Raw genomic sequence first — 23,665 nt, 5'->3', positions numbered from 1 at the left:
TAAACAACCAATGGATCACTAAAGAAAACAAAGAGGAAACATAATAGTACCTAGAGACAAGTGAAAACAAAAATACGAGGATCCAAAACCTATGGGACACAATAAAAGCAGTTCTAAATGGGAAGTTCATAGCAATGCAAGCTTACCTCAGGAAACAGGAAAAAATCTCAAATAAACAACCTAACCTTATACCTAAAGCAACTAGAGAAAGAAGAAATAAAATCTAAAGTTACTAGAAGGAAAGAAATCATAAAGATCAGAGCAGAAATAAATGAAAGAGACTAAAAAAAAAAAAATAGAAGAGATCAATGAAACTGAAAGCTGATTCTTTGAAAAGATAAAATTGATAAATCTTTAACCAGTCTCATAAATGGGGGGGGCCTCAAATCAATAAAATCAGAATGAAAACAGATAAGTTACAACCAACATCACAGAAGTACAAAGGATCATAAGAGACTACTAATGAGCAACTATACATCAATAAAATGAGCAACTTAAAAGAAATGGACAAATGCTTAGAAAGGTACAATCTTCCAAGACTGAACCAAGAAGAAAATAGAAAATATGAACAGACCAATTACCAGTAATGAAATTGAATAATTTTAAAACTCCCAACAAACAGAAGTCCAAGACCAGATGGCTTCACAGGTAAATTCTACCAAACATTTAAAGAAGAGTTACCACCTATCCTTCTGAAACTATTCCAAAAAATTGCAGAGGAAGGAACAGTTTCAGACTTTGTCTATGAGGCGAACATCACTCTGATACCAAAACCAGACAAGATATCACAGATCCACAAAAAGAAAATTATAGGCCAGTATCACTGATGAACATTGATGCAAAAATCCTCAACAAAATACTAGCAAACTGAATCCAACAATATATTAAAAAAGAGTATACATCATGATCAAGTAGAATTTATACCCAGGATACAAGGGCTTTTCAATATCCACAAATTAATCAATGTGATATACCACATTAACAAACTGAAGAATAAAAACCATATGATCATCTCAACAGGCACAGAAAAAGTTTTTGATAAAATCCAACATCCATTTATGATAAAAAGTCTCCAGAAAGTGGGCACTGAGGAAACATATCTCAACATAATAAAGGCCATATATGACAAACTCTCAGCTAACATCATACTAAAAAAAAGACAAGTTGAAAGCATTTCCTTTAAGATCAGGAACAAAACAAGGATGCCCACTCTCACAGTTTTTATTCAACATAGTATTGGAAGTTCTAGCCATAGCATTCAGACAAGGAAAAGAGATAAAAAGAAATTCAAATTGGAAAGGAAGAAGTAAGACTGTCACTGTTTGCAGATTACATGTTACCATACATAGAAAATCCTAAAGATGCCACCAGAAAACTACTAGAGCTCATCAATGAATTCAGTAAAGTTGCAGGATACAAATTTAATATACAGAAGTCTATTGCATTTCTATACACTAACAACATGCAGCAGAAAGAAAAATTAAGAAAACAATCAATTTACCATTACATCAAAAAGAATCAAATACCTAAGGAATAAATCTACCTAAGGAGTCAAAAGATCTGTACTACAAAAACTGTAAGACACTGATGAAAGAAACTGAAGATGACACAGATGGAAAGATATACTGTGTTCTTAGATTGGAAGAATCAATATTGTTAAAATCACCATACTACCCAAGGCAATATGGAGATTCAATGCAATCCCTATCAAATTACCAATGATATTTTTCACAGAACTATAACAAAAAATGTTAAAATTTTATGGAAACACAAAAAACCCCCAATAACCAAAACAATCTTGAGAAAGAAGAATCGAGCTGTGGGAATCATGCTCCCTGACTTCAGACTATACTACAAAGCTACAGTTATCAAAACAGTATGGTACCAAAAAAATAGATCAACGGAACAGGATAAAAAGTCCTGAAATAAACCCATGCACTTATAATTAATTAATCTATGGCAAAAGAAGTAAAAATATACAGTGGAGAAAAGACAGTCTCTTCAACAGTGGTGTTGGGGACACTGGACAGCTACATGTAAAAGAATGAGATAAGAAAATTCTCTAACACCATATACAAAAATAAACTCAAAATGGATTAAAGACCTAAATGTAAGACCAGGTACTATAAAATTCCTGGAGGAAAACATTGGCAGACACTCTTTGACATAAATCACTGCAATTTTTTTTTTGTATTCATCTCCTAAAATAAAGGAAATAAAAGCAAAAATAAACAAATGGGACTTAAACTTAAAAGCTTTTGCACAGCAAAGGAAACCATTGACAAAATAAAAAGACAACCTATTGAATGGGAGAAAATATTTGCAAACAGTAGGACCAATAAGGGATTAATATCTAATATATATAAATAGCTCATAAAACTCAACATCAAAAAAACAAAAAATCCAATTTAAAACTGGGCAAAAGAACTGAACAGACATTTCTCTAAATAGGAAATACAGATGGCCAACAAGCACATGAAAATCTGCTCAATCTCACTAACTAGCGAGGAAATGCAAATCAAAACCACAATGAGATATCACCCAACACCTGTCAGAATGGCTATCATCAAAAAGAACACAAGTAACAAATGTTGGCGAGGACGTGGAAAAAAGCGAACCCGTGTACACTGTTGGTGGGAATGTGAATTGGTGCACACACTGTGGAAAACAAGATGCAGGTTTTTCAAAAAACTAAAAATAGAACTGCCATATGACCCAGCAATTCCACTCCTGGGTATATATCTGAAAAAAAAAAAAAAAGAATGAAATTGTGCCATTTGCAGCAATATGGATAGACTGGGAAGGCATTATAAGTGAAGTAAGTCAAACAGGGAAAAGACAAATACTGTATGATATCACTTATACGTGGAATCTAACACTTATAACAAGCTAGTGAATATAACAAAAAAGAAGCAGATGCACATAAATAGAGAACAAACCATTGGTTACCAGTAGGGGAGGCGGGGGAAGGGTAATTTAGGGGTGGAGGAGTGGGGTGGGAGGTACAAACTACCGGGTGTAAGATAAGCGCAATGATGGATTGCACAACACAGGGAATATAGCCAATATTCTATAGTAATTGTACATGTAAAATAACCTTTAAAAATTGTATAAAAATAAATTTTAAAAATACCTCCAAAAATGCAAATTAAAACAACTGGATACCATTCTTTTCATCTATCAGATTGGCAAAGACAAGCCTAAAAGTAGGAGAAATTAAAAGAAATAATGAAATAAAGTAAACTACAGTGCCCAATATTGAAAAAGTGTGAGGAAATGGATATTCTCAAACACTGCTGGTCAAAGTGTGTATCAATACATCTTCGAAGAGTACTGTGACAATATACATTAAAATCTTTAAGAATGTACAACTATTCTAATGCAGCAATCTCATTTCTAGGCCTAATTCCTAAGAAAATAAGTAGACATACACTCTCCTGTATGTTTATATAAGGATGTTCACCCAAGCGCTACTTATAACACTGAAAAAGTAAAAAAGCAAATGTTCTACAACAAGGGATTGGTTACATAAATGAAGGTATACTTAATGGTAGACTAGACTTCTATGTAATCTTTATGACTCAGATTGGTTGATGTGTTATATTTAAAAAGGAAAATTTTTAATTTGTGAAAATCAAATCAAATATTATATTATACAGTGCTTAGCATAGTTCCTGTCACATTGTAGGCATATAATTTACATTTTCACATTATATTTAATGGAAACTTTCAAACATATACAAATATGGAAAGAATAAGATGATGAACTCCTATATATCATCACCTAGCATCAAGAATTATCAACATTTTGCCATTCTCGGTAATTTTTAAAGTTTGCAACTATCCCTCCCATACACACACATACAATGTTTTTCCTATCAAATGTATGTGAATGTAATGTACACTGCACGTAAGCATAGAAAAAGTCAGAAGAAATTTACACTGAAATGTTAATCAGAGTAAATCTCTAAAGGATAGAGTTATGAGTGTGTTATTATTTCTCATTTCATCAATATTTCCTCAGTTTTCTAAAATGAACATGTCATTTCCGTGGCTAATTGAAAAACTCAGGCAAATATATAACTCAAGGAGTGAGAAGTTATTCTGACCTCCACTTTTAGAATTTTAAAAGTATGTAAGAAAAAGATTTATATCAAAAAAATTTTAATTGTGGGGAAGAGTGGATGTTGATATCCATTTATCCGGTCTCAGATTTTCTGCCTTTACTATTCACTGGTGATTCACATATCAACAAAATGCAATGTTTCAACCATGACTGGAGTCCAAGTTGAACATCCAACTGTAAAAAGACATTATTTCACACAACTGGGAAAATCTGAACAGAATAGATATTAAATCATTTCAAAATTATTATTTATTCTGTTAATGTGACACTGGTATACTTAATTATTTTTTTAAAGTCCTAATCTGTCAGGAAATAAGACAATGTCTGTGATTTGCTTTGTAATATTCCAGCCAAAAATAAAAAGTAGGGAAGGATGAAACAAGGCGGGCAAAATGAATTGTTTCATGATTATAGAGACTTAATTCTGCAAGTTAAAAAAGTTCTAGAGATTTGTTATACAACAACATGCACAGAGTTCGCATTAACTATAGTACACTCTTTACAGTGGGTAAGGTGGTAAGTTTTAATGTTTTTCACCACAATAAAAAAAAATTGGTAAAATGATACCTATTAATGCTGGATAATGGGAATACAGAAATTTATTTATTATTTTTTTGAATAGGGACCATACAGTACTGCTACACATTGAATCATAAATAGATTTAATTTTATTTAGTTTACTAAGGGAGAAAGAAATATAAGTAATATTTTTTGAGTTAAACAATGAAGCAGTTTTAGTTTAAACAAAACTATGGGAAAAACAATTCAAATACCTTTAAATAAGGAAAACAAATGTTGCCTTTTTAAAGCCTTCTTATTCTAACCCTAGCTGAACTGTGGTAAACAAAAATCTCATTTTTACTAACAACGACGTTTTAACTATGCAGAGTAATTGCTAGAGTAACTTGGAAAAAGGATCCACAGTCAGTAATAAGCACATTACACATATGAGTAATTGAGAACTAAATACGAGGACTCAATTTTCTTTTTTGCCAATCTGAAGGCTACAATTAAAACGGAACAATGTCTTATAGCTATTTATGCTTGTATAGTGCTTTAGCATTCAGGTCAAAACAACTCCGGTCTAGACCTCCAGGATTTTATTGGCCCCCTCTGACTGCACAGCTTGCTGCAGCCTAGTAAACACTGCTGTTCTCTGAGCTTGTGGGGGCCCCTCCTGCCATTCTGAGTGGAGCCACTCACAGCACAGCCATTCGTGGTAGTTTATTAGCCAGTGGATATCTCAGGAGGGATGCTTAAAAGCCAATGTATTATGGAGATTTAGCACAGCAAATAATGCAGACTGTTTTTAAAAAACTTCTTTAAGCTTCCCTCCAGCCCAATTAACTTACCCAGTAATTCCCTCTTCTATAAAACTGAGAAAACTATCAACCTTGACAAATTATCGTAAGATTAGACAGATAACATATAATGACATAATCTAGACAATTACACTTAGAAGAAGCATTGAGACAGTATCTCTAGTACACAGAAGATGATGGTCACAAATATTCATTTCCCTTTTTGTTTTTGCTTTTTAATTGAAAAAAGCAAATAAACTGTGCATGTTCTAAGAAGGAAATTCTTAAATTAGGTGGCTGATTTTTCACTTCGCTTAAGCTACTTGTTTGTTCTTCATTAAAAAAAGGTTTCTAGTAGTGTTCTAAGAAGTGTTTTTGTTACCACAAAGATACTGCTTTTAGTTAGTGTGCATCTGTCAGTATTTGTGTCCAAACAGGTGGACTAGCCAAAGCTCCCCACTGAGGGACCTCAGCCAAGGGACCCCCACTATCACAGAGACGGCGCAAGACACAGAAGCAGAGCCAAGGCAAGGGCCAGAAACAGCCAAAACAAGTGAACCACAGCCATGAAGAAATGGAAAAGGAGACAGATAACAGAGGTAGAAAGAGAAAGGGATGGAGAGAGGGAAAGACCAAGATTAGGAAAGTGAACATGAATGTGGGTATGGAGTGAGCACGAGAATGCACGACAGGGACAGAGCGAGAGCAAGAGCGAGCACGAGTGAGGGAGCAAGGAGCCGATGAGGAAAGAAGCAAGCGAAGGAGCGGGTGGCCATGAGAACATGTAAGCATGTCCTCATGAACATGGGCGAGCACACGTGCACTGCTTTAAGCCAGTTCAAATTTAATCAAAACCTCTCTGCCTCTCATTATTTCAAAAATGTCCTAAACATACCTGAATTATCTCTGATTGTTCAGCCAGAGCCTTCCTTTGTGCCTCCAGAGAGGAGACCTGTTGCTGGTAAATCAGGCGCTGCTTCTCCCAGTCCAGTGATTTCTGACGAAATTCCTGAAGAGGCAATTAAGGTACTTAACTTCTAAGTGCTTCCCCTGGCTGTCACTACTTTCCAGATTCACTTTTACTTTAATTTTCCCCCAGGTCCCTGGGTACACATGCCCCTTTCTCCACAGCAGGAGCCCCATTACTCCCTTAGCTGGTAGGACTGCAGAGTAAAACTGAATTCCTCACATACTGCGCCCCTGGTTACCTGTCTTTCTAAATTTAACACCCTAATGGTGAAGAGTACAAAACACAGACACTAAATGCTGAATTCATGATGATTTTCATAGATGTGCTGCCACCTAAGGGTTGTTATAATTTGTTAGTCATTGTTCAGAAAACTGATGCTTAAATAACTAAAATTTCAGAATATAAATACAGATATCCCTTACTACCCAAATTTCTGATATCCAAGCCCAAGAATTGCACAGATTCAAGTAAATTCTCAAATAAATTTCTCAGTAGCCCAATTCTTACTTCTCAGTATCTAAAACTCAGGAACCAAACAGATTCAGTTAACACAGCATCCTTTGATATTCAGATTTTTATTATCTCAACAGAACTGCAAACAAGGAATATCTGTACTAAATTTTAACAGATCTGCAACCCAAAGTCAAACAATTCAAAATTAATGATGGATCAATAGTAACTTCAAGTTGCATGATCAAGAAAATGAGCCCAATATTTATGAAAATGGGGCAAAGAGAAGGAAAGGAAATTCAGTCTTTCTATTGCTGTCCTCCAGGACCCTCAACTCCAGAAGTCTTATGCTGGCTTAGGGTAATGATTGTTCACTAGTTGATAATTACTCATTCATTAATTCCACCATGTATACCAGGTACTGTTCTAGGTGTTACAGATATAATATTTAACACAACAAATAAAAATTCTAGCCCCACTCAATTGGAGGGAGATAGGCAACACTCTCAATGTACAGTAAATTAGAAGGTAATACAGCCGTCCCACAGTATCAGTGGGGCATTGGTTCACGACCTGTTCAGATACTAAAATTTTAGTATGCTCAAGTCCCTTATGTAATATTATTTGCATATAACCAACACACATCCTCCTGTATACTTGAAATCATTTCCAGATTACTTACAATGCTTAATACAATGTAAATGCTATGTAAATACAACATATATGCTGTGTAAATGGTTGCCTGCGATGGCAAATTCAAGTTTTGCTTTTTAGAACTTTCTGGAATGTTTTTTCCAGAAACTTTTAGACCTATGGTTCATTGAGTCCATGGATGCAGAACCCACAGGATACAGAGGGCCAACTGTACCTGTTTTGAGAAAACAGAGCATAGAGTGCTCAGAGCTGGGGGTTGCAACTTTAAAAAGGAATGACCAGATTGAGTAATATTCAAGCAAACGCAGAGTGAGATGGGGATGAAGTTATCCTATTCTGAGAAGACAGAATAGCAAGTACAAGGCTTTGAAGTGGAAGCAACCTGGTATGTTTTAGGATGAGCAAGGAAGTTGGTGTGGCAGGCATGGAGTGAGTAAAAGGAAAAAAAGGAAGAGAAAGGTCAAATTTAATAGGCAGGGAGACTGTGTAGGCCATTATGATAACTTTGGCTTTTGAGAGAAGCTCCTTGAAGGTTTATGTACAGCAGAGGACATAATTTGACTTAACATTACAACAGAATCATTCTGGTTGTTGTGTGAGAAAAGAGAAATCAAGGTTGAGTCCAGGGTTTTTAGGTTTGAGCAATTTGAGGAATGGAGCTGCTATTAATTGAAACAGAAATGGTGTTGGAAGACCATTTCTGGTGGAGGAAAAAAAACAGGGCCTTTAGTTTGGACATGTCAAGTCTGAGACAGCCTTAGACACTAAAGTGGAGATGAAGAGAAAAAGACAGTTGGAATTTAATCTGCAGCGAAAAGGAGAGGTCAAGACTATATATATAAATTTGAGAATTATCAACATACACACAGTGCTCAAAACTCTGAGACTGAATGACATCACCAAGGGAGTGGGCATAGATAGAAGAAAGAAGAGGTACAGTGACATGGCCGCAAGGAGTTCCAATGTTAGAAGTCTGGGGAGTAAAAGAGACTGAGAAAGGGTGGCTAACAAGGGAGGTGAACAACCAAGAAAGTGCGGCTGTCCTCCAAGCCAAATCAAGACAGAATTTTAAGGAGGGAGAGACCAGCTGGGTTCACTGCTGGAGATAGGATGGGGAAGATGAGGGCTAGTCACAGGCTTTAGTAATGCCGAACTCATCTGGTGACCTCCATGCAAAAGCTTCTGTTGAGAGAGGGGGAAAAAGTCTTACTGAATGGGTGTAAGAAAAATTGGAGACAAATATAAATGCCTACAGTAGTTTAGTTATAAAATGAAGGAGAAAAATGGGGCAGTATCCAGAGGAGGAAGAGAGAGGTCAAGAGAAGATATTTAAGAGGGGAAATGTGCATGTTGGTGGAAACTATCCAGTGGGGATAAAGGAAAAAGCTGAGGATGCAGGAGAGAGAAGGAGAAATGCTGGAGTGATGTCGTGGCTGGGGAATAGGGGGAGCGTGGACAGTCCCTCCAGCAGGAAGGCAGAGTATATGGGGGGCACAGCTGCAAACAGGCAAGGAGATACAAGGTTGGAAATTTGTGAAAATTATCTTCTCATTGTTTGTATTTTCTCAATGAAATAGAAAGATCATCACCCAAAACTGAAGATGTGGGGACAAGTGTTGAAAACTGAGAAAAGAGAAAGTATGAAACAGTCATTATGGAAAGTAGGAGAGTGAGGGGAAATATGATTCTGGGCAGCACAGGAACCCATCTGAGGTAAGTGACAATGAATTTAAAGTGAGGCCAGTCAGCATGATTGTTATTTTTCTGCAGCCGTGGTCTAAGCTAGATTTAATGAGAGCCACAGTTTTGCCAGGCAAATGTGATGAAGTAAGAGAGGGCACAGGAGTTGAAGGGGAATGTAAGGAGCGTGACCATGGGATGTAAGCTAGGTAAGGACTGAGAAGTGAGGACACGAGGTAGAGATGGGGCAGTGACAAGTGGCAGGATCTGAGCACTTTAAGGGATTGGGGGGGGGGGGTGTCAGGTGATCATCAAGCATCATGGGCCAGACAGGGAAGAGATCAATGTATCTGTGGAGGAAAGAACACCAAGAAACTCAAAGACCAAAGTACTGTATTAGCATCACTCCTGTGGATACTGAAATCCTCAAGAATAATGATAAAAGCAATATTGGAGAGGATGACAATGAGCTAGGAGCTGAAATCTTTTAACCAGGGGAGTAACAAGGGATCGGATGACTGCTTTCGCTGTATGTACACCAGTTGGTGGCATACACTACTCACGTGAAAACGAAAGATGGAGTTTTTGAGGTAGAAAGAAAAGAGAATGGTGAGGAAGTGGCAATGAGGAGCAGGAACATGAGGGGTCTTTTGAAAATACCCAGATATCACTGAAGAGGGCTGGAGGGAAAGCAGGATCGGTGTAGTCCTCTGGCTCTAAGCTCCTCAAATGTACAAAAATATTGATATAAAAATGCTAAGTGCAGAAACTAAAAGTCTACGTAGTAATAATGTACGGATGGACATTTGTGGGTGACAGGTCACTCTGGGCAGAAAAACTAAGTCATTATACAAAGATGTTGAACAATGTTTCTCAAATTAGCATCAGCCAGGGGAGCTGGATGGAATGCAGGTTCCTGGCTTCCATGCTGCACTCTGGATCAGAATCTCTGAGAGCCCAAGGCGGCTCCTGGTGGACTCTGAGGTACACGGGAGAACCAAGAGAGCAGACAGAGGACGCAGTGGTGGATTTACAGGGAAAAAGTGACAGCCTTGTGCTGCTCCTTCATCTACTCTTGGCGGTGTTGAGAGTACGGAATAAATATATACAACAATCATGAGGCTACTTAGTCTTAATTTAAAAAAAGGCAGCAAAGCGGGAGGTAACTGACTTACTATCTAAACGGAAACTGAGGATAAACAATCTGATACGCGGAGTACTCTGTACAAAGAAAGCCATGTACCTTCAACATTTGCTAAGCTTCTACTCTATTATGTGATAAGTAAGACAAGGACACTGCCCACAGAGCACAGCTAATAACTGGTGGTCAATACTGGCATTAGGGGTGCAATAGTCATTCCTGTGTGGAACAGTCCCAGGCATGTTTAGTGTCCCCTGTCCCTGTCCCTGAAACACACCAGTTTCACTCCCAGTCATTCTGACAGCCAAAACAGTGTCTCCGCACATTTCCAATGCCCTTGAAGGGTGGTACTGCCCTGTTGATGACCATCAATAGCTAGTAACCTCAGGGAACCAGGTGATGATAGGATGTGCAGTGGATCACCTCCCACCTTTGAAAGAGCTCAGTGGTAGTCCTAGAGATGGGAGAAAACTGGTTTCAGGAAATATCACTATTAGAAACAGCATTTTCCTACAATGAAGGCTGACAATCACTATGAACAAATTAGTACTACGAACATACCTCTATTTTCCCAGTTAACCTCTCAATTTCAGACCGATCTTCCCTGTGATTTTTGGCATTTCCTCTGAAGTCTCGTATATGCTTTTTCTGTAGCTTTTCATAGCTTCTCTTCAGTCTGCCTAACTGTAGACACAGTTATTTCTAGACTTAAAATTTAAGAATTTGTAAATAGTTGTGGTATAACAAATTTGCATTATGAACGCACACGTAGGGCTAACTAGTACCTCTGAAAATAGAGAGTATGTTAGATAAAACACAAAACAGCTCAAAACTCCATATATAAAATAAACACCAGAAAAGAAATACAGTCAGTCAAAGAAAAAATAAGGGGAAAATATTTCATAAACAAACATTTAATTTTTTACCTCAGTATACAATAGCCTTGCACTTAAGGGCTCCACAACCCACCCCCCATACACACACACACAAAAACAACAAAAACAGGAATAAAAACCCTTTTCCTTTTTTCTAGGCCTGTGATTCTTGAACCATTCTCCTGTGGAACACTAAAATTCAGTCAGCAGGAGAGGAGTACTTTCGAATTAAGTAAAAATAAAAGCAGGTTTTTTCCCTGTCTGAAGACTAAAATTGAGTTAACTGATAGAATGTTCTTATTTTTCTTACCTATCCCCAAGTGTTTCTGAAACCTTTGGAGCTTCCATTATTTAAACTCTAGTAACTGATTCAACTCAAAAATTAAAACATTTGATGTAAGCTTTGAATCACTATTTCACAGTATTATATAAAAATAGCTCTATTTCTCTCAGGTACTCAATTGAGCAGCACATTTTAGAATTGCTGTTCTAGGTAGTACCAAACACATAATTAGGCAAGATTCTTTACCTGAATTTAAGAACAGATAAATAGATTTCCACCCCTATACCTCCCGTGGAATATATACATCCCACTTCACAAAGCAGAAACTGGCTCATTAGCAAAATTCTCAAGGGTTGAAGAGACAGAATTATACAACACATAACAGAATTAAAATCTCACTTCTTCCTGTAGTTTCTTTAACTCCTGCTTATACTCCATGGCCATCTCTTGCTTGACTTTTTCATGTCCTTCTAACTGCTGGCGCAACATTCCAACCTAAAAGCAAACGGGTGGTAGTATTTTTCATTACTAGCATTGAAACAATAACCCTGAAACGTAAAAATAGGAAATAACCTTTGTACTTATCTGTAAATACATGTTCTCAACTGTACATGGTAACACCCCATTTCCCAGGAAGTCAAATATCTAATTAATAATCCATAACATCACCAAAAAGCAGAAAACGAGCAACTGTTCTAGAATTTCTAGGTTTAGATGAAAACTTGCTCTGTCTCATTTATTCTCCCCAATTTTTTTTATCAAACACAAAAAACCTCACAAAAAAATTGAGAGATAAAGTTTTAAGAACCTTGGAAACTAACAATATTAGACAAAAATTGATGAGACTTCAAGAATAAATTCTATAAATCAAAGTACAAAATAGTGACATCAGACAGTAAGCGAGCAGGAGACTTGGACTTGCTTTACCATTTACCCCACTTCAGAGAAAACCAGTTTCACCAACCAAAGTAAGGACGTTATCCCAACCCATTTTTCAGTGTTTGATACCAGCTACAGCCAGCTCTTGCCCAGCCCTCACCTCCATCAATATCTGTCAGTATTTCTCTACATTTCTCAATCACCAGTTAGCACTTTGTCTGTTAATAAGAGAGGAAGGAGAGGGAGCATGGGGAGCAGTAAGTAGTAGTCTCAACCACAATACAGAATGGTAATTAAAAATAAAAAACTATAGATCTTAAAGTTCTCACCACAAGAAAAAAAAACTTGTAACTATGTATGGTGACAAATGTTACTAGACTGTGGTGATCATTTCACAAAATGCACAAATATCAAATTTTCATGTTGTATAGCTGTATATAATATCTCAATTATACCTCAATAAAAATACAGAAATAAAATTCTATAAGTACAAGGAGCTAATGCAATTCCAATTAAAAATTATAGAATTTTTTTTGGAATGTGAAAAAGTAATTCTAAAGTTTAAACTAGAAGAATGATTAAATATAGTCAATAAAATGGAAAAGAGAAAACTACTTCAAAAAAAAGATCTAAATGAGTATTTACTGGATTTCTGAATAAGGAGAAACTTTCTGAGCTTAAAACTAATGGAAGAGTCATTTGAAAATGACAGATTTGACTAGGTAAAAATGTGAAACTTCTACATTAAAAAAAATCCCATTAAAATTAAAAAGTAAATAAACTGAGAAAAACATTTACAAAAGTATTTCAAAGGTTTTTAAGTTTTAGGTATCTTTTCCTAACTTGTTTCCACTATGTTCAAGAATGTACTCCATACACTGGAATTTGACCCAACATTGTAAAACGACTATAACTCAATAAAAAAAAAAAATGTTAAAAAGAAAAAAAAGAATGTACTCCACCGTTTCAAGTCTTTGAATTGTGTCAAGATTTATTTTATAGCCTAGCATATGGTCAATTTTGGAAAGAGTTGTTTGTGCTAGAAAAAAATATATTCACTCTGCGGTTCTCCTGGCAATGTCCTGTACGTATGAATTAGGTCAAATTTGATCATGATGCTGAAATCTATACCCTTACTGTTTGTCTCTTGTTCTATCAGTTATTAAGAAAACTGGGTTAAAATCCCCCAACACAAGTGTGACTTCATCTGTTCCTCTTTATAGTTCTGCCACTTTTGTATACAGATAAGGGAGAGAGAGAAATTTAACTTAATTTTTTTATTAGATACTTACAAATTAAGTTTTTTTTTTGTCTTAGTTTGAGTTCCCCTAAAAGTGTGGACTTCAGGGCAGGTAGGTAATTGGAGGCGATCCCAAGAAGCACAGTGAGGAAATGGGGCGAGAGATCCAGAGAAGGAAGGAAAGCCAATGAAGTGTGTAACTGAGCCAATTTCTGCAGTGAGAAGCTGGAGCTGAATCTCACAGGGAACTCACCCAGGGACCAAACAGAACACATTTCAGAACTGTCCCTCTGAGGGCCAGGAAGGGAGAGGATTTATCCACTGATTCCAGGCCCTCCACTGCTTGAGGCTTGTCCCAGGAGTGTTAACTGTCCCAAGACTCCCAGGTTCCCCCTGAGCGGCGTTCCAAGGTTCCAGAAAGAGCAGCACAGTGTAGTGAGATGCTGGCAGCACACAGGGAGTTGCGTGTAACATCCAGGTACAATCGGGGGGCAAGGAGGAATACCTGCTACAGTTACATACCCTAAGGTTTCATATTTTACCCTGATGAAGTGTTTCTCTTCACCTTTCCTAATGTTCATTGCTTCTGCTTCAAGCGCAGTTTCTCTAATACGAATATAGCTATACTATCTTTCTATTCAAAGCGTTTGCACGCTGTATACTTTAATTCTATACTTTACCTTCAACTTTGCTGTATCTTTAAAAACATCAAATAATTGAGTTCAATTATTTTTACCCAGTTGAACAATTTTTATCTTTTAATAGGCCATTTACTGCATTTACATTTAATGGACCTCTTTAGATTTAAAGCTATCATCTTATTAAGTCTTATTTCTTCTTAATAAGTATGTTCCTGTGTTCCTTTTTCTCTCTTTTCTTGTCCTTCTTTGGGACTGATAACTTCTTATCACTTCATTTTTCTCCTATTAGATTGGAAGGTAATATCCTATTAATAGAGTAATATATACTTTTAACGGTTCTCTCAAGAGTAAAACTTGGGTCTGTGACTTAACTAATTCAATGTTAATCAGTACTTTTACCAATTTCCAGGCCACACAAGGACTATAAAATACTTTAATTCCATTTACCACTGCCCTCGCCACCAACTTGACTAAAACGCCATCATAATTCTACATATACGTTAAACTGAAAAGGCTCTTGTTGTTATACATGGGCAGCATTCCTTTAGATTTACCCGCATATTTACTGTCCCCTTTCATTCCTTCCTTTATCTATTGAACTTCCATCTTGGATCACTTTCCTTCTGCCTGTAGAACATTCTTTAGTATTTCCTTGGTGCAGATCTGCTAGGGACAAATTCAACTTTTGTTGCTCTGAAAATGTCTCTACTCCATCTTTATTCTGAATATAGAATTTATTTCTGGTTTGGGAGGAAAAAAACTCATTTCTTTGTGGATAGCATTCTACTATCTTCTGACTTACTGTATTAGCTGACAAGTCAGCTGTTAAGGGCCGTTTGCAGATAATCATTTTTTCTTGGTAAATATCTGGGGGGGGTTGTTGTTGTTGTTGTTGTGTGCTTTTCAGATTTCCTCTGTCTTTAGTTTTCAACCTAGGTGAATAAATCTTTTCATTTACCTTGCTTGAGGTTCTTGGACTTCTTAAGGACACGGCCTTCCTACTTCTGGCAATATCTCAGTCAGTTTATCTTCAGATATTGCTTTTGCCCATTCGCACTCTTTTTTCTCCTTCAGGGATTCCAAAAACACTCATGACATCTCTCTGTATCCTAGTTCTCTTCTCTCCTATATTTTCCATCATTCTGTCTGTGCTTCGTTTCAAACATTTTCTTCTGTCCTATCTTCCAGTTCACCAATTATCTCTTTATCATTAAGGCCTTAACTTCAGTTATTCTATTTTTCAACAGTATGATTTCCACTCATATTTGAATAGTTTCCAATTCTTTTCTGAAATGCTCAATCTTATCTTTTATCTCCTCGAACACAATTAACTGAGCTACTGTAATTTCTTTTCCTTTTCTTATTTTACTTTTTTAAAAAATTTTTAAAATGTTTATTTTTTAGATGAAGTATAGTCAGTGTACAATGTGTCTATTTCTGGTGTACAGCATAATGTTTCAGTCATACATATACATACATATATTCCTTTTCATATTTTTTTCAATATAGGTTACTACAAGATATTGCATATAGTTCCCTGTACAGCAGAAACTTGTTTTTTTTTTAATCTATTTTATATATAGTAGTTCGTATCTGCAAACCCTCTCCTTTCTTTTTCTTTTTTCCTGTGAAGGCATCTCTCCCGGAGCTTGCCATGCTCACATATGGATCAGCTACTCTCTAGGCCAGAGGAATAGCTGTCATCTTGGGAACTCCCTTCACCATTATCTGGAGGCTTCCTATGCTTTTCTTCTTCTTGCTTTTTAAAAATTCTGTCATCTTCTTCTTAAGTTGACTTCTCATTTTGGTACAACATACTTTTGAGATCTTATATGTCTGAAAATATCTTTATTCTCTTCTCACATCTGATTGAAAGTTTGATTGGCTGTAGCATTTAGTAGTAAATTTCAGTCAGGATGTCTTTAGCTAAATGTGAATCATTCAGACTTTAACATTTGGTAACGGCAGACTAGGTATTCTGGGCCAGTCCATACTCTGAGTATAATTGTAAGTTAGATTTTTTTTTAAACTGTGCTTGAAGCTGAGTGCTAACAAGATAGGGAAGAATTAATTACCAGGCCAGAATCTGGGCTAGTCTAGAGGTCGAGGGAGGTGAGCTCAGAGTTTGGGGCAATTATTAGCTGAAACTAAAGAAGGCAGCTGAGAGGATAAGAGGCTGACTGGGGTTTTTGATAACTTCAAGGGGCTAAGAGAATAAAGGATTTGGTGCCCAAGGTAGCTCTGAATCCCCTCCTTGCTTTGGGTTGGGACCTTGAAAGGCTGCACCAAATGTAGAACCGGCTTTCTTGAAATTGCCACTTAACTGCAGACATTTGAATCTCTGAAATCAGTTTAAGATGATCTTACAGTGCTACTGGCATCTCCAAAGTGTGAGGGCTTCCAGGAACTTGGAAAAGGCAACTTAAGCAAAAACAATATTCTGGGTCTTATATGACTTCTTCAAATAATTTTGCAAATACAGTGCTTGATACCCACTCAGAAAGTAACTGCAGACACACAAGGAGACAACAGAAATGAAAAAAAAAAAAAGCAGAAGCTATAAAAGAGATCCATGGCAAATCTAGATACTGGCGTTATCAATTCTTCCTATCATTAAGAAGGTACTTTTTTAAGTGAAAGCAAGTTTATTTTGAAAGATACCCACTCCATAGACAGTGTGTGGGGCGTCTCAGAAGGCAAGAAAGAGAACAACCATGAGGTACGGAGCTGTAAGTTTTTATGGGCTGGGGTAATTTCATAGGCTAACGAGTGGGAGGATTATTCCAACTACTTTGGGGTAGGGGCTAGGATTTCCATGAATTGGGCCCTTGCCCACTTTTGGACCTTTTATCGTCAGCCTAGGAACTGTCTTGGCACCTGCGGGTGTGCCATGAGGCTCAAGGTTTACTGGGTGTCGAATCTTCCACCATCTTGGTTCTAATCAGTCTGTCCTGTCCCCAGTCCCCTCAATGGCTATGCCCTGCCCCCCTTTCCTCAGAGATTTTATTCCCATAGTCTTATGGGGAGCAGAAGGGAGACGATCTGTCTTCTGAAGCTACTTAAGGACTGAGTAGGGGCGTTGACCCTGCTTGTCAGGGAGTAAAAATCTCTGACTGCCTGATCTAGTGGTCCCAGGGGCAGGACAGCTTCTTGTGTTGAGTCAGATGATGGTATGGGGTGGAATCCTCACACAACCATCATCCTGATGTGGAACTGCTGTAACCACCTCCATAGCCTTCCTGTGAATCCTCTTGAAGATGAAGCACTTTTGCCACAGCACCAGAGTACAATAACTGTCTATAAGTGACAAATGACTTAAAAAGCACAGTTAAATACCAGATTACAATGTAATCAATGGAGAAACTTGGTGTAATCACCAGAATTATGACTAATTACATTTAACCTACCAAATAATCCTAGTTAATTTACTATTTTTCTGAGATGCCTCAGGGTTCCTCTTCCACAAACTTTCCACAACTTTCTGTTTCCATATTTTGTCCCTTATTTTCTTTTCCATTCAGAAGCAACCAGCTTTAGGACAAAATTTGCTTTCTTTTCCCTTAACAAACTGCAATTCCATTCCTCATACCTTCTTTTACTGAAAACACACAAATTACTCTCTGGCTGGGAAGGTACACTTGAAAAAAGCAAATAAAAAGGAGACAGTTACTAATTCCCAGGAAAGCAAAAACACTATACAAGAAATAAATTTGATTATTGTTATGTTATCTGACTCGGCTGTGAATAATATTTACCATCTTAATAATATAAATACTGAATACCAACCTAATCAACAATTAAGATATACAATCCTGGCAGGATAAGGGGATGGAAATTATACCTAAGAGAGTAAAGCCCTAACTTTTCATAGTAGCAAGTCATTAAACAGCTAAAACTGAAAATTAAGAAATATCATCATAAAATGTTATTTAGAAATATGAGATACCAAAAGAAAGTTAAAGACACTGAGATGACTGTCTCAGAGAATAATCCCAGGTTCAGAGGAATGGGGCAGATGATCACTGTTCTTTCTTATGAAACTTTAGGAGGCAAGCATAAATATTAAATGTGAAGATTATTTAATTTTATGTATTCACCAGGGTCTAGTTCATAATGGGCATGCAACAATATTTAAATTTCTTAAAGAAAAAGAGGAGAAAAAAAGAGGTTAACTGCTGAGTGTGAGGAATGGTGTTAGGTAGAGAGACGGGGGCCAAGGTTTGAAAACTGTCAGTATGGATGATATCATTTTAAATATAATTTACAGTTAACTCAATCTTCACAACAACACAGGGAGGTAGGGACTATATCCTAATCTTACACTTGATGAGACAAGCTGAGAGGTTAAATTATTTGTCCAAGGCCATTTAGATGAAAAAAGGCACAGCCAGGACTCCAAATTCCTTACTTGTTTCATTAGGTCTACCTGCTCTGCAGGGCATTAGAAGGTAACGGCAGCAGAAATGTACATTAAAACCAATCCAATCCCAACAGCGTCATCAGAAAATACATAGAGCACTCACTTACGAAACGAGTTGTTGATACTCGTACTCCCCCAAGTATAACCTGCAGATGGCCTGGAGCTGGTCACAACAGCAATGAACATGAGATAAGAACCTTGAAGTAGAATGTAAATCAACTCTGTCACAAAACACACTGTTTAGTGCAACTGACATTTTTGTACAGCAAAACTTTCTATGAAGTGAAAGATACAATGTACTGATTTACATTCTGGTACAAACCTTTTATCTCACCATGGATCTTTCATCTGAGTAGCACTGGTTTATAGCATAGGACTAACTGCTTCTAGGTCTGAAACGTTCAAACAAATAAACATGACAAGAACTTAAAGCCCTATATTCTAGTTCTTCTATCATGTGTTGTTCAAAGTAGATTATAAACATGTTATTACCAGTAACGGTGAAGTTACAATTTCACAGACAAACTCTATGGAATAGGTTCCTATTACTAGTGTTTGGTAAAAGCACTTTACCTCTAGAAACTGAATCAACTTTGAGCAACCCAATCAATGAAGCAGCAAAACTACCAGACAGCTACATTTTTAAATATCTTTTACGTCCCCAGGCCAAACTTGTAATCTACAAATCCTTAACACAGAACCTACCTACCCAATCCCTTTCATTCTCTTTAAGGTGTTAAATAGGGGCATACCTCGGAGACACTGCAGGTTCCTTCCAGACCACCACAATACAGCAAATATTGCAACAAAGTGAGTCACACGAATTTTTCAGTTTCCTAGTGCATATAAATGTTATGTTTATACTGTACTGTAGTCTACTAAGTGTCCAAGAGCATTATGTCTAAAAAACAATGCACATATCTTAATTAAGAAGTACTTTATTGCTAAAAAAAAAAAAAGGCTAACCACCATGTGAATCTTCACTGAATCATAATCCTTATGCTTGTGGAGGGTTTGAAATACTATAGGAATTACCAAAATTTGATACAGAGACATGAAGTAAACGGGTGCCAAGAGACTTGTTTGATGCAAGGATGCCACAAACTTTCCATCCGTAAAAAACACAATACTGCAAAGTGCAGGAGAGTGAAGCATAATAGAACAAGGTATGCTCATAATGCAGTAATGCCCTTGACATTGTAACTAACCTACGGAAATAAGTTTAAACAGTCTCCGAGTGACTAAATATTCTCATGATCACACACACACAGGAATTTCCTTAGTGGGTTTCTAACAAAATAAATAACCTAGGTATCCATATATATACACAGATGACCCCTGAACAACATGGGTTTGAACTGCACAGGTCTACTTATACAGGGATATTTTTCAATAGATAAGCACTGCATACAACAACATCCAAGGCTGGTTGAATCCCCGATTCAGAACTACAGATACAAGGGCCAACTGTAAAGTTACATGCGGATTTTTGACTGCACAGGGCATTGGATGCCACTAAAGCCTGGGTTACTCAAAGATCAACTGTCCAGCGTTTTGTTTTTTTTTAGGAAAGCACTATTGCTTCAATTTACTAAACAGAATTACTTTTGTTTTGCTCCAGGAGAAATAAAGAAGTAGTAACTAAAGTTGCTAGACAAGGAGCACTGACCCTACCTAAATCATCATTTAAAAAAAATCAAATTATCAGTCCATGTACTTTTTTTTATCACCTTTTATACCTCTGCATGAGGTATAATTTTAAACTATATTCTCAAAAGTCTACCCAAATTTTAAAATAAATTCGTTTAGCAAGTGACATTCTCAGAACACTGAATCCAAAATGGCCAATATTGCTATGTATAGTTGAGCCTTGAACAACATGGTTTAACTGCATGGGTCCACCTACATGTGGATTTTTTTCAATAATAATACAGTACTACATGAATTCTCAAGTATGGAATCACAGATAAGGAGGGTTGACTGTAAAGTTAAATGTGGATTTTCGAGTGTGTTGGGGGTCAATGCCCCTAATCCCCACATTGTTCCAGGGTCAACTGCACTGCTTTGACCCAAAGTGTGAATGGCCAACCATTGAGAGATTCTCTTCAAAAGGAATAAATACTTTGTGAAGCCTAACTCTTTCCTTGTGATGTGACATGGAACATTTCTAAAATATCCTTGATAAGTGAGTGTCACCAACAGAATCATAATCTCAGTGGACCATTCACAGAAGCTAAATGACAGCACTAACAAGTGGTGATCCCACTGGTAGGAAAGCCCATCTAAGTGGGGCTTGGGACCAGTGTTTCCCTACGACTCTTCCAATCCTTCTGAGATTGACATTGATGCCAGAAATTCAGAGGCAATTTCTGCACTTCTAAATGCTTTTTGCCTCTCTTCTAATATTCAATGTTCTTATTACTGTACCAGCTAAATTAAGAGAAATGAAGTCAGTCAGTCTTTTCTTTTTTTAAAATTTTTTTTGTGGAGGGAGGTGATTAGGTTTATTTATTTATTTGGTTTTTCAATGGAGACACTGGGGATTGAACCCATGCTAACTTCATGCATGCTAAGCAGGCACTTGACCGCTGAGCTATCCTCTCCCCGCTAAATTAAAAGAAATCAATGAGCAAGTATTATTAAGCTTTTTCCCCAAATCACCAATAACTATGAATGGTGAGATCACAAATAATTTTTATTTTCCTTTTTTCTTTCTTTTCCCCTAATTTTCAACAATTTTTTAAAAAAGAGTTTCCTCAATTTTAGTTTAAATCTAATCAAAAGAGACAAATTATTGAATCTGGGTCTTAACTTTTTTTTTTTTATTAATAGACCTTATTACTTTAGAGCAGTTTCAGGTTCACAGCAGAAATGAGCAGAAAATACAGAGTTTTCACATAGCCTTCCCCCCACACAACATGCTTCCCTACCCCCAACATTCCTCATCAGTGTGGCTTATTTGGTACAATAGATGAATCAACATGGGCACATTATTATCAACCAAAGTCCATAGTTTACATTAGGATTCAATCTAAATGTTGTACATTCTATGGGTTTTGACAAATGCATAACGACATGTAGCCACCACTATGGTATCATACAGAGTAATTCATTGTCCTAAAAATCCCTTGTGCTTCATCAATTCATTCCTCCCTCCCTCCCTCTCCCCAAATCCCTGGAAACCACAATTTTTTTTATTGTTTCTGTAGCTGTGCCTTTTCCAGAATGTCATTTGGTTGGAATCGTACAGTTTGTAGCCTTTTCAGACTGGCTACTTTCATTTAGTAATATGTCTTTTAAGTTTCTTCCATGTCTTTCATGGCTTGATAGCTTATTTCTTTTTTTTTTAACTGCACATGCATTTTTTAATTTACATATATGTACTGTTCATTGTTTCTAAGAACATTTAGAGCTTTAGCTTTTTAAACTTACATAGTGTTACCAAAGGAATGAAACCAATCACAAAATAAGAATTCAAAAACATACATACACCCTGCTGTTAACAGCAACATTATTCATAATTTATATTTATAAATTTATAATCATTTATAATTGCCAACATATGGAAGCATCCTAAGTACACATCAATAGTTGAATAGATAATGAAGATGCAGCATATATATGTAATGGAATACAGCTCACCCATAGGAAGGATATTTTGCCATTTGCAGCCCTTCATTCACTTTTTTTTTTCACTTCAGAAACCAGAATTTTATAACCAGCAAGAACATTTCCATTACATCAAAAACATCAAAATATCTAGAAATAAACTTAACCAAGGAGGTTATCTGTCCTCTGAAAACCAAAATGACACACAAAAATGAAAAGATTTCTTGTGCTCTTGGATTGAAAGTACCAACACTATCAAAATGGCCACACTACCCAAAGCAATCCACAGATTCAATGCAACCCCTGTCAAAATAGTCATGACATTCCTCAAAGAACTAGAACAAACAATTCCAAAATTTATAAGGAACCACAAAAGACCCTGAACTGCCAAAGCAATCTTTTGTACGTCTGTTTTTTTCCTCTTTCTTCTTTTTGTTTTCTTTTCTTATGGTTTGATGACGAGAGAAGGTCTTTTAACATTCGTTGTAAAACTGGTTTGGTGGTGCTGAAATCTTTCAGCTTTTGTTTATCTGTGAAGCTTTTGATTTCTCCATCAGTCTGAACGAGAGCCTTGCTGGGTAGAGTATTCTTGGTTGTAAGTTTTCCCTTCATCACTTTAAATATATCATGCTGCTCCCTTCTGGCCTGTAGAGTTTCTGCTGAAAAATCAGCTGATAACCTTATGAGAGCTCCCTTGTATGTTATTTGTTGCTTTTCCCTTGCTAACTTTAATATTTTCTCCTTATCCTTAATTGTGGTCAATTTGATGACTATGTGCCTTGGCATGTTCCTCTTTGAGTTGATCCTGTGTGGTACTCTCTGTGCTTCCTGGACTTGGGTGACTGTTTCCTTTCCCAAGTTGGGAAAGTTTTCAGTGATTATCTCTCCAAAAAGTTTCTCAGGTCCTTTCTCTCTCTCTTCTCTTTCTGGGACCCCTACAATGCGAATATCATTGTGCTTCATGTTGTCCCAGAGTTCTCTTAAACTATCCTCGTTTCTTTTCATTCTTTTTTCTTTTTTCTCTTCTGCAGTAGTGATCTCCACTAATCTGTCTTCTAGCTCACTGATCCGTTCTTCTGCATCATTTAGCCTATTCTTGGTTCCTTCTAGTGTGTTACTCATTTCAGTGATTTTATTCTTCAACTCTGGGTGTTCTTTATATTTTCTAACTCTTTGCTAAAAACATCAGTGTGTGCACCTATACTCCTCTTGAGTTCCCTGACCATCTTTGCCATCATTACTTTAAAACTCTTTCTCAGATAAATTGCCTATCTCCTCATCACTTACTTCTTCTGGGATTTTATCTTGTGCCTTGGCCTGAGGGATATTCCTTTGCCACCTCATATCATCTATCTTTCTGTGTGTTTGTGGATTCCTTCCACAGGCTTTGGGATTG

At 36.8% G+C, this 23,665-nt stretch overlaps 1 protein-coding gene across 6 annotated transcripts in view; it reads right to left on the bottom strand.

Annotated features, from left to right (window-relative positions):
- The window catches only part of CEP63 (centrosomal protein 63), a 64,852-nt gene that overhangs the window by 26,569 nt on the left and 14,618 nt on the right, over positions 1–23,665 (bottom strand). For all 6 annotated transcript variants that reach the window (XM_031677953.2, XM_006214556.4, XM_006214555.4 and 3 more), the window contains exons 4-6: positions 11,880–11,975; positions 10,884–11,006; positions 6,323–6,436 (exon numbers count right to left, since the gene is read on the bottom strand). In XM_031677953.2, coding sequence (XP_031533813.2) covers positions 6,323–6,436; positions 10,884–11,006; positions 11,880–11,975 — 333 coding nt within the window. The remainder of the gene's footprint in view (positions 1–6,322; positions 6,437–10,883; positions 11,007–11,879; positions 11,976–23,665) is intronic.

Source organism: Vicugna pacos, chromosome 1, assembly GCF_048564905.1.
Source record: "Vicugna pacos chromosome 1, VicPac4, whole genome shotgun sequence".
In the NCBI taxonomy this organism is placed as follows: Eukaryota; Metazoa; Chordata; class Mammalia; order Artiodactyla; family Camelidae; genus Vicugna; species Vicugna pacos.
The sequence above is the reverse complement of the archived record's forward strand: the minus strand, read 5'-3'. Positions and strand labels throughout refer to the sequence as shown.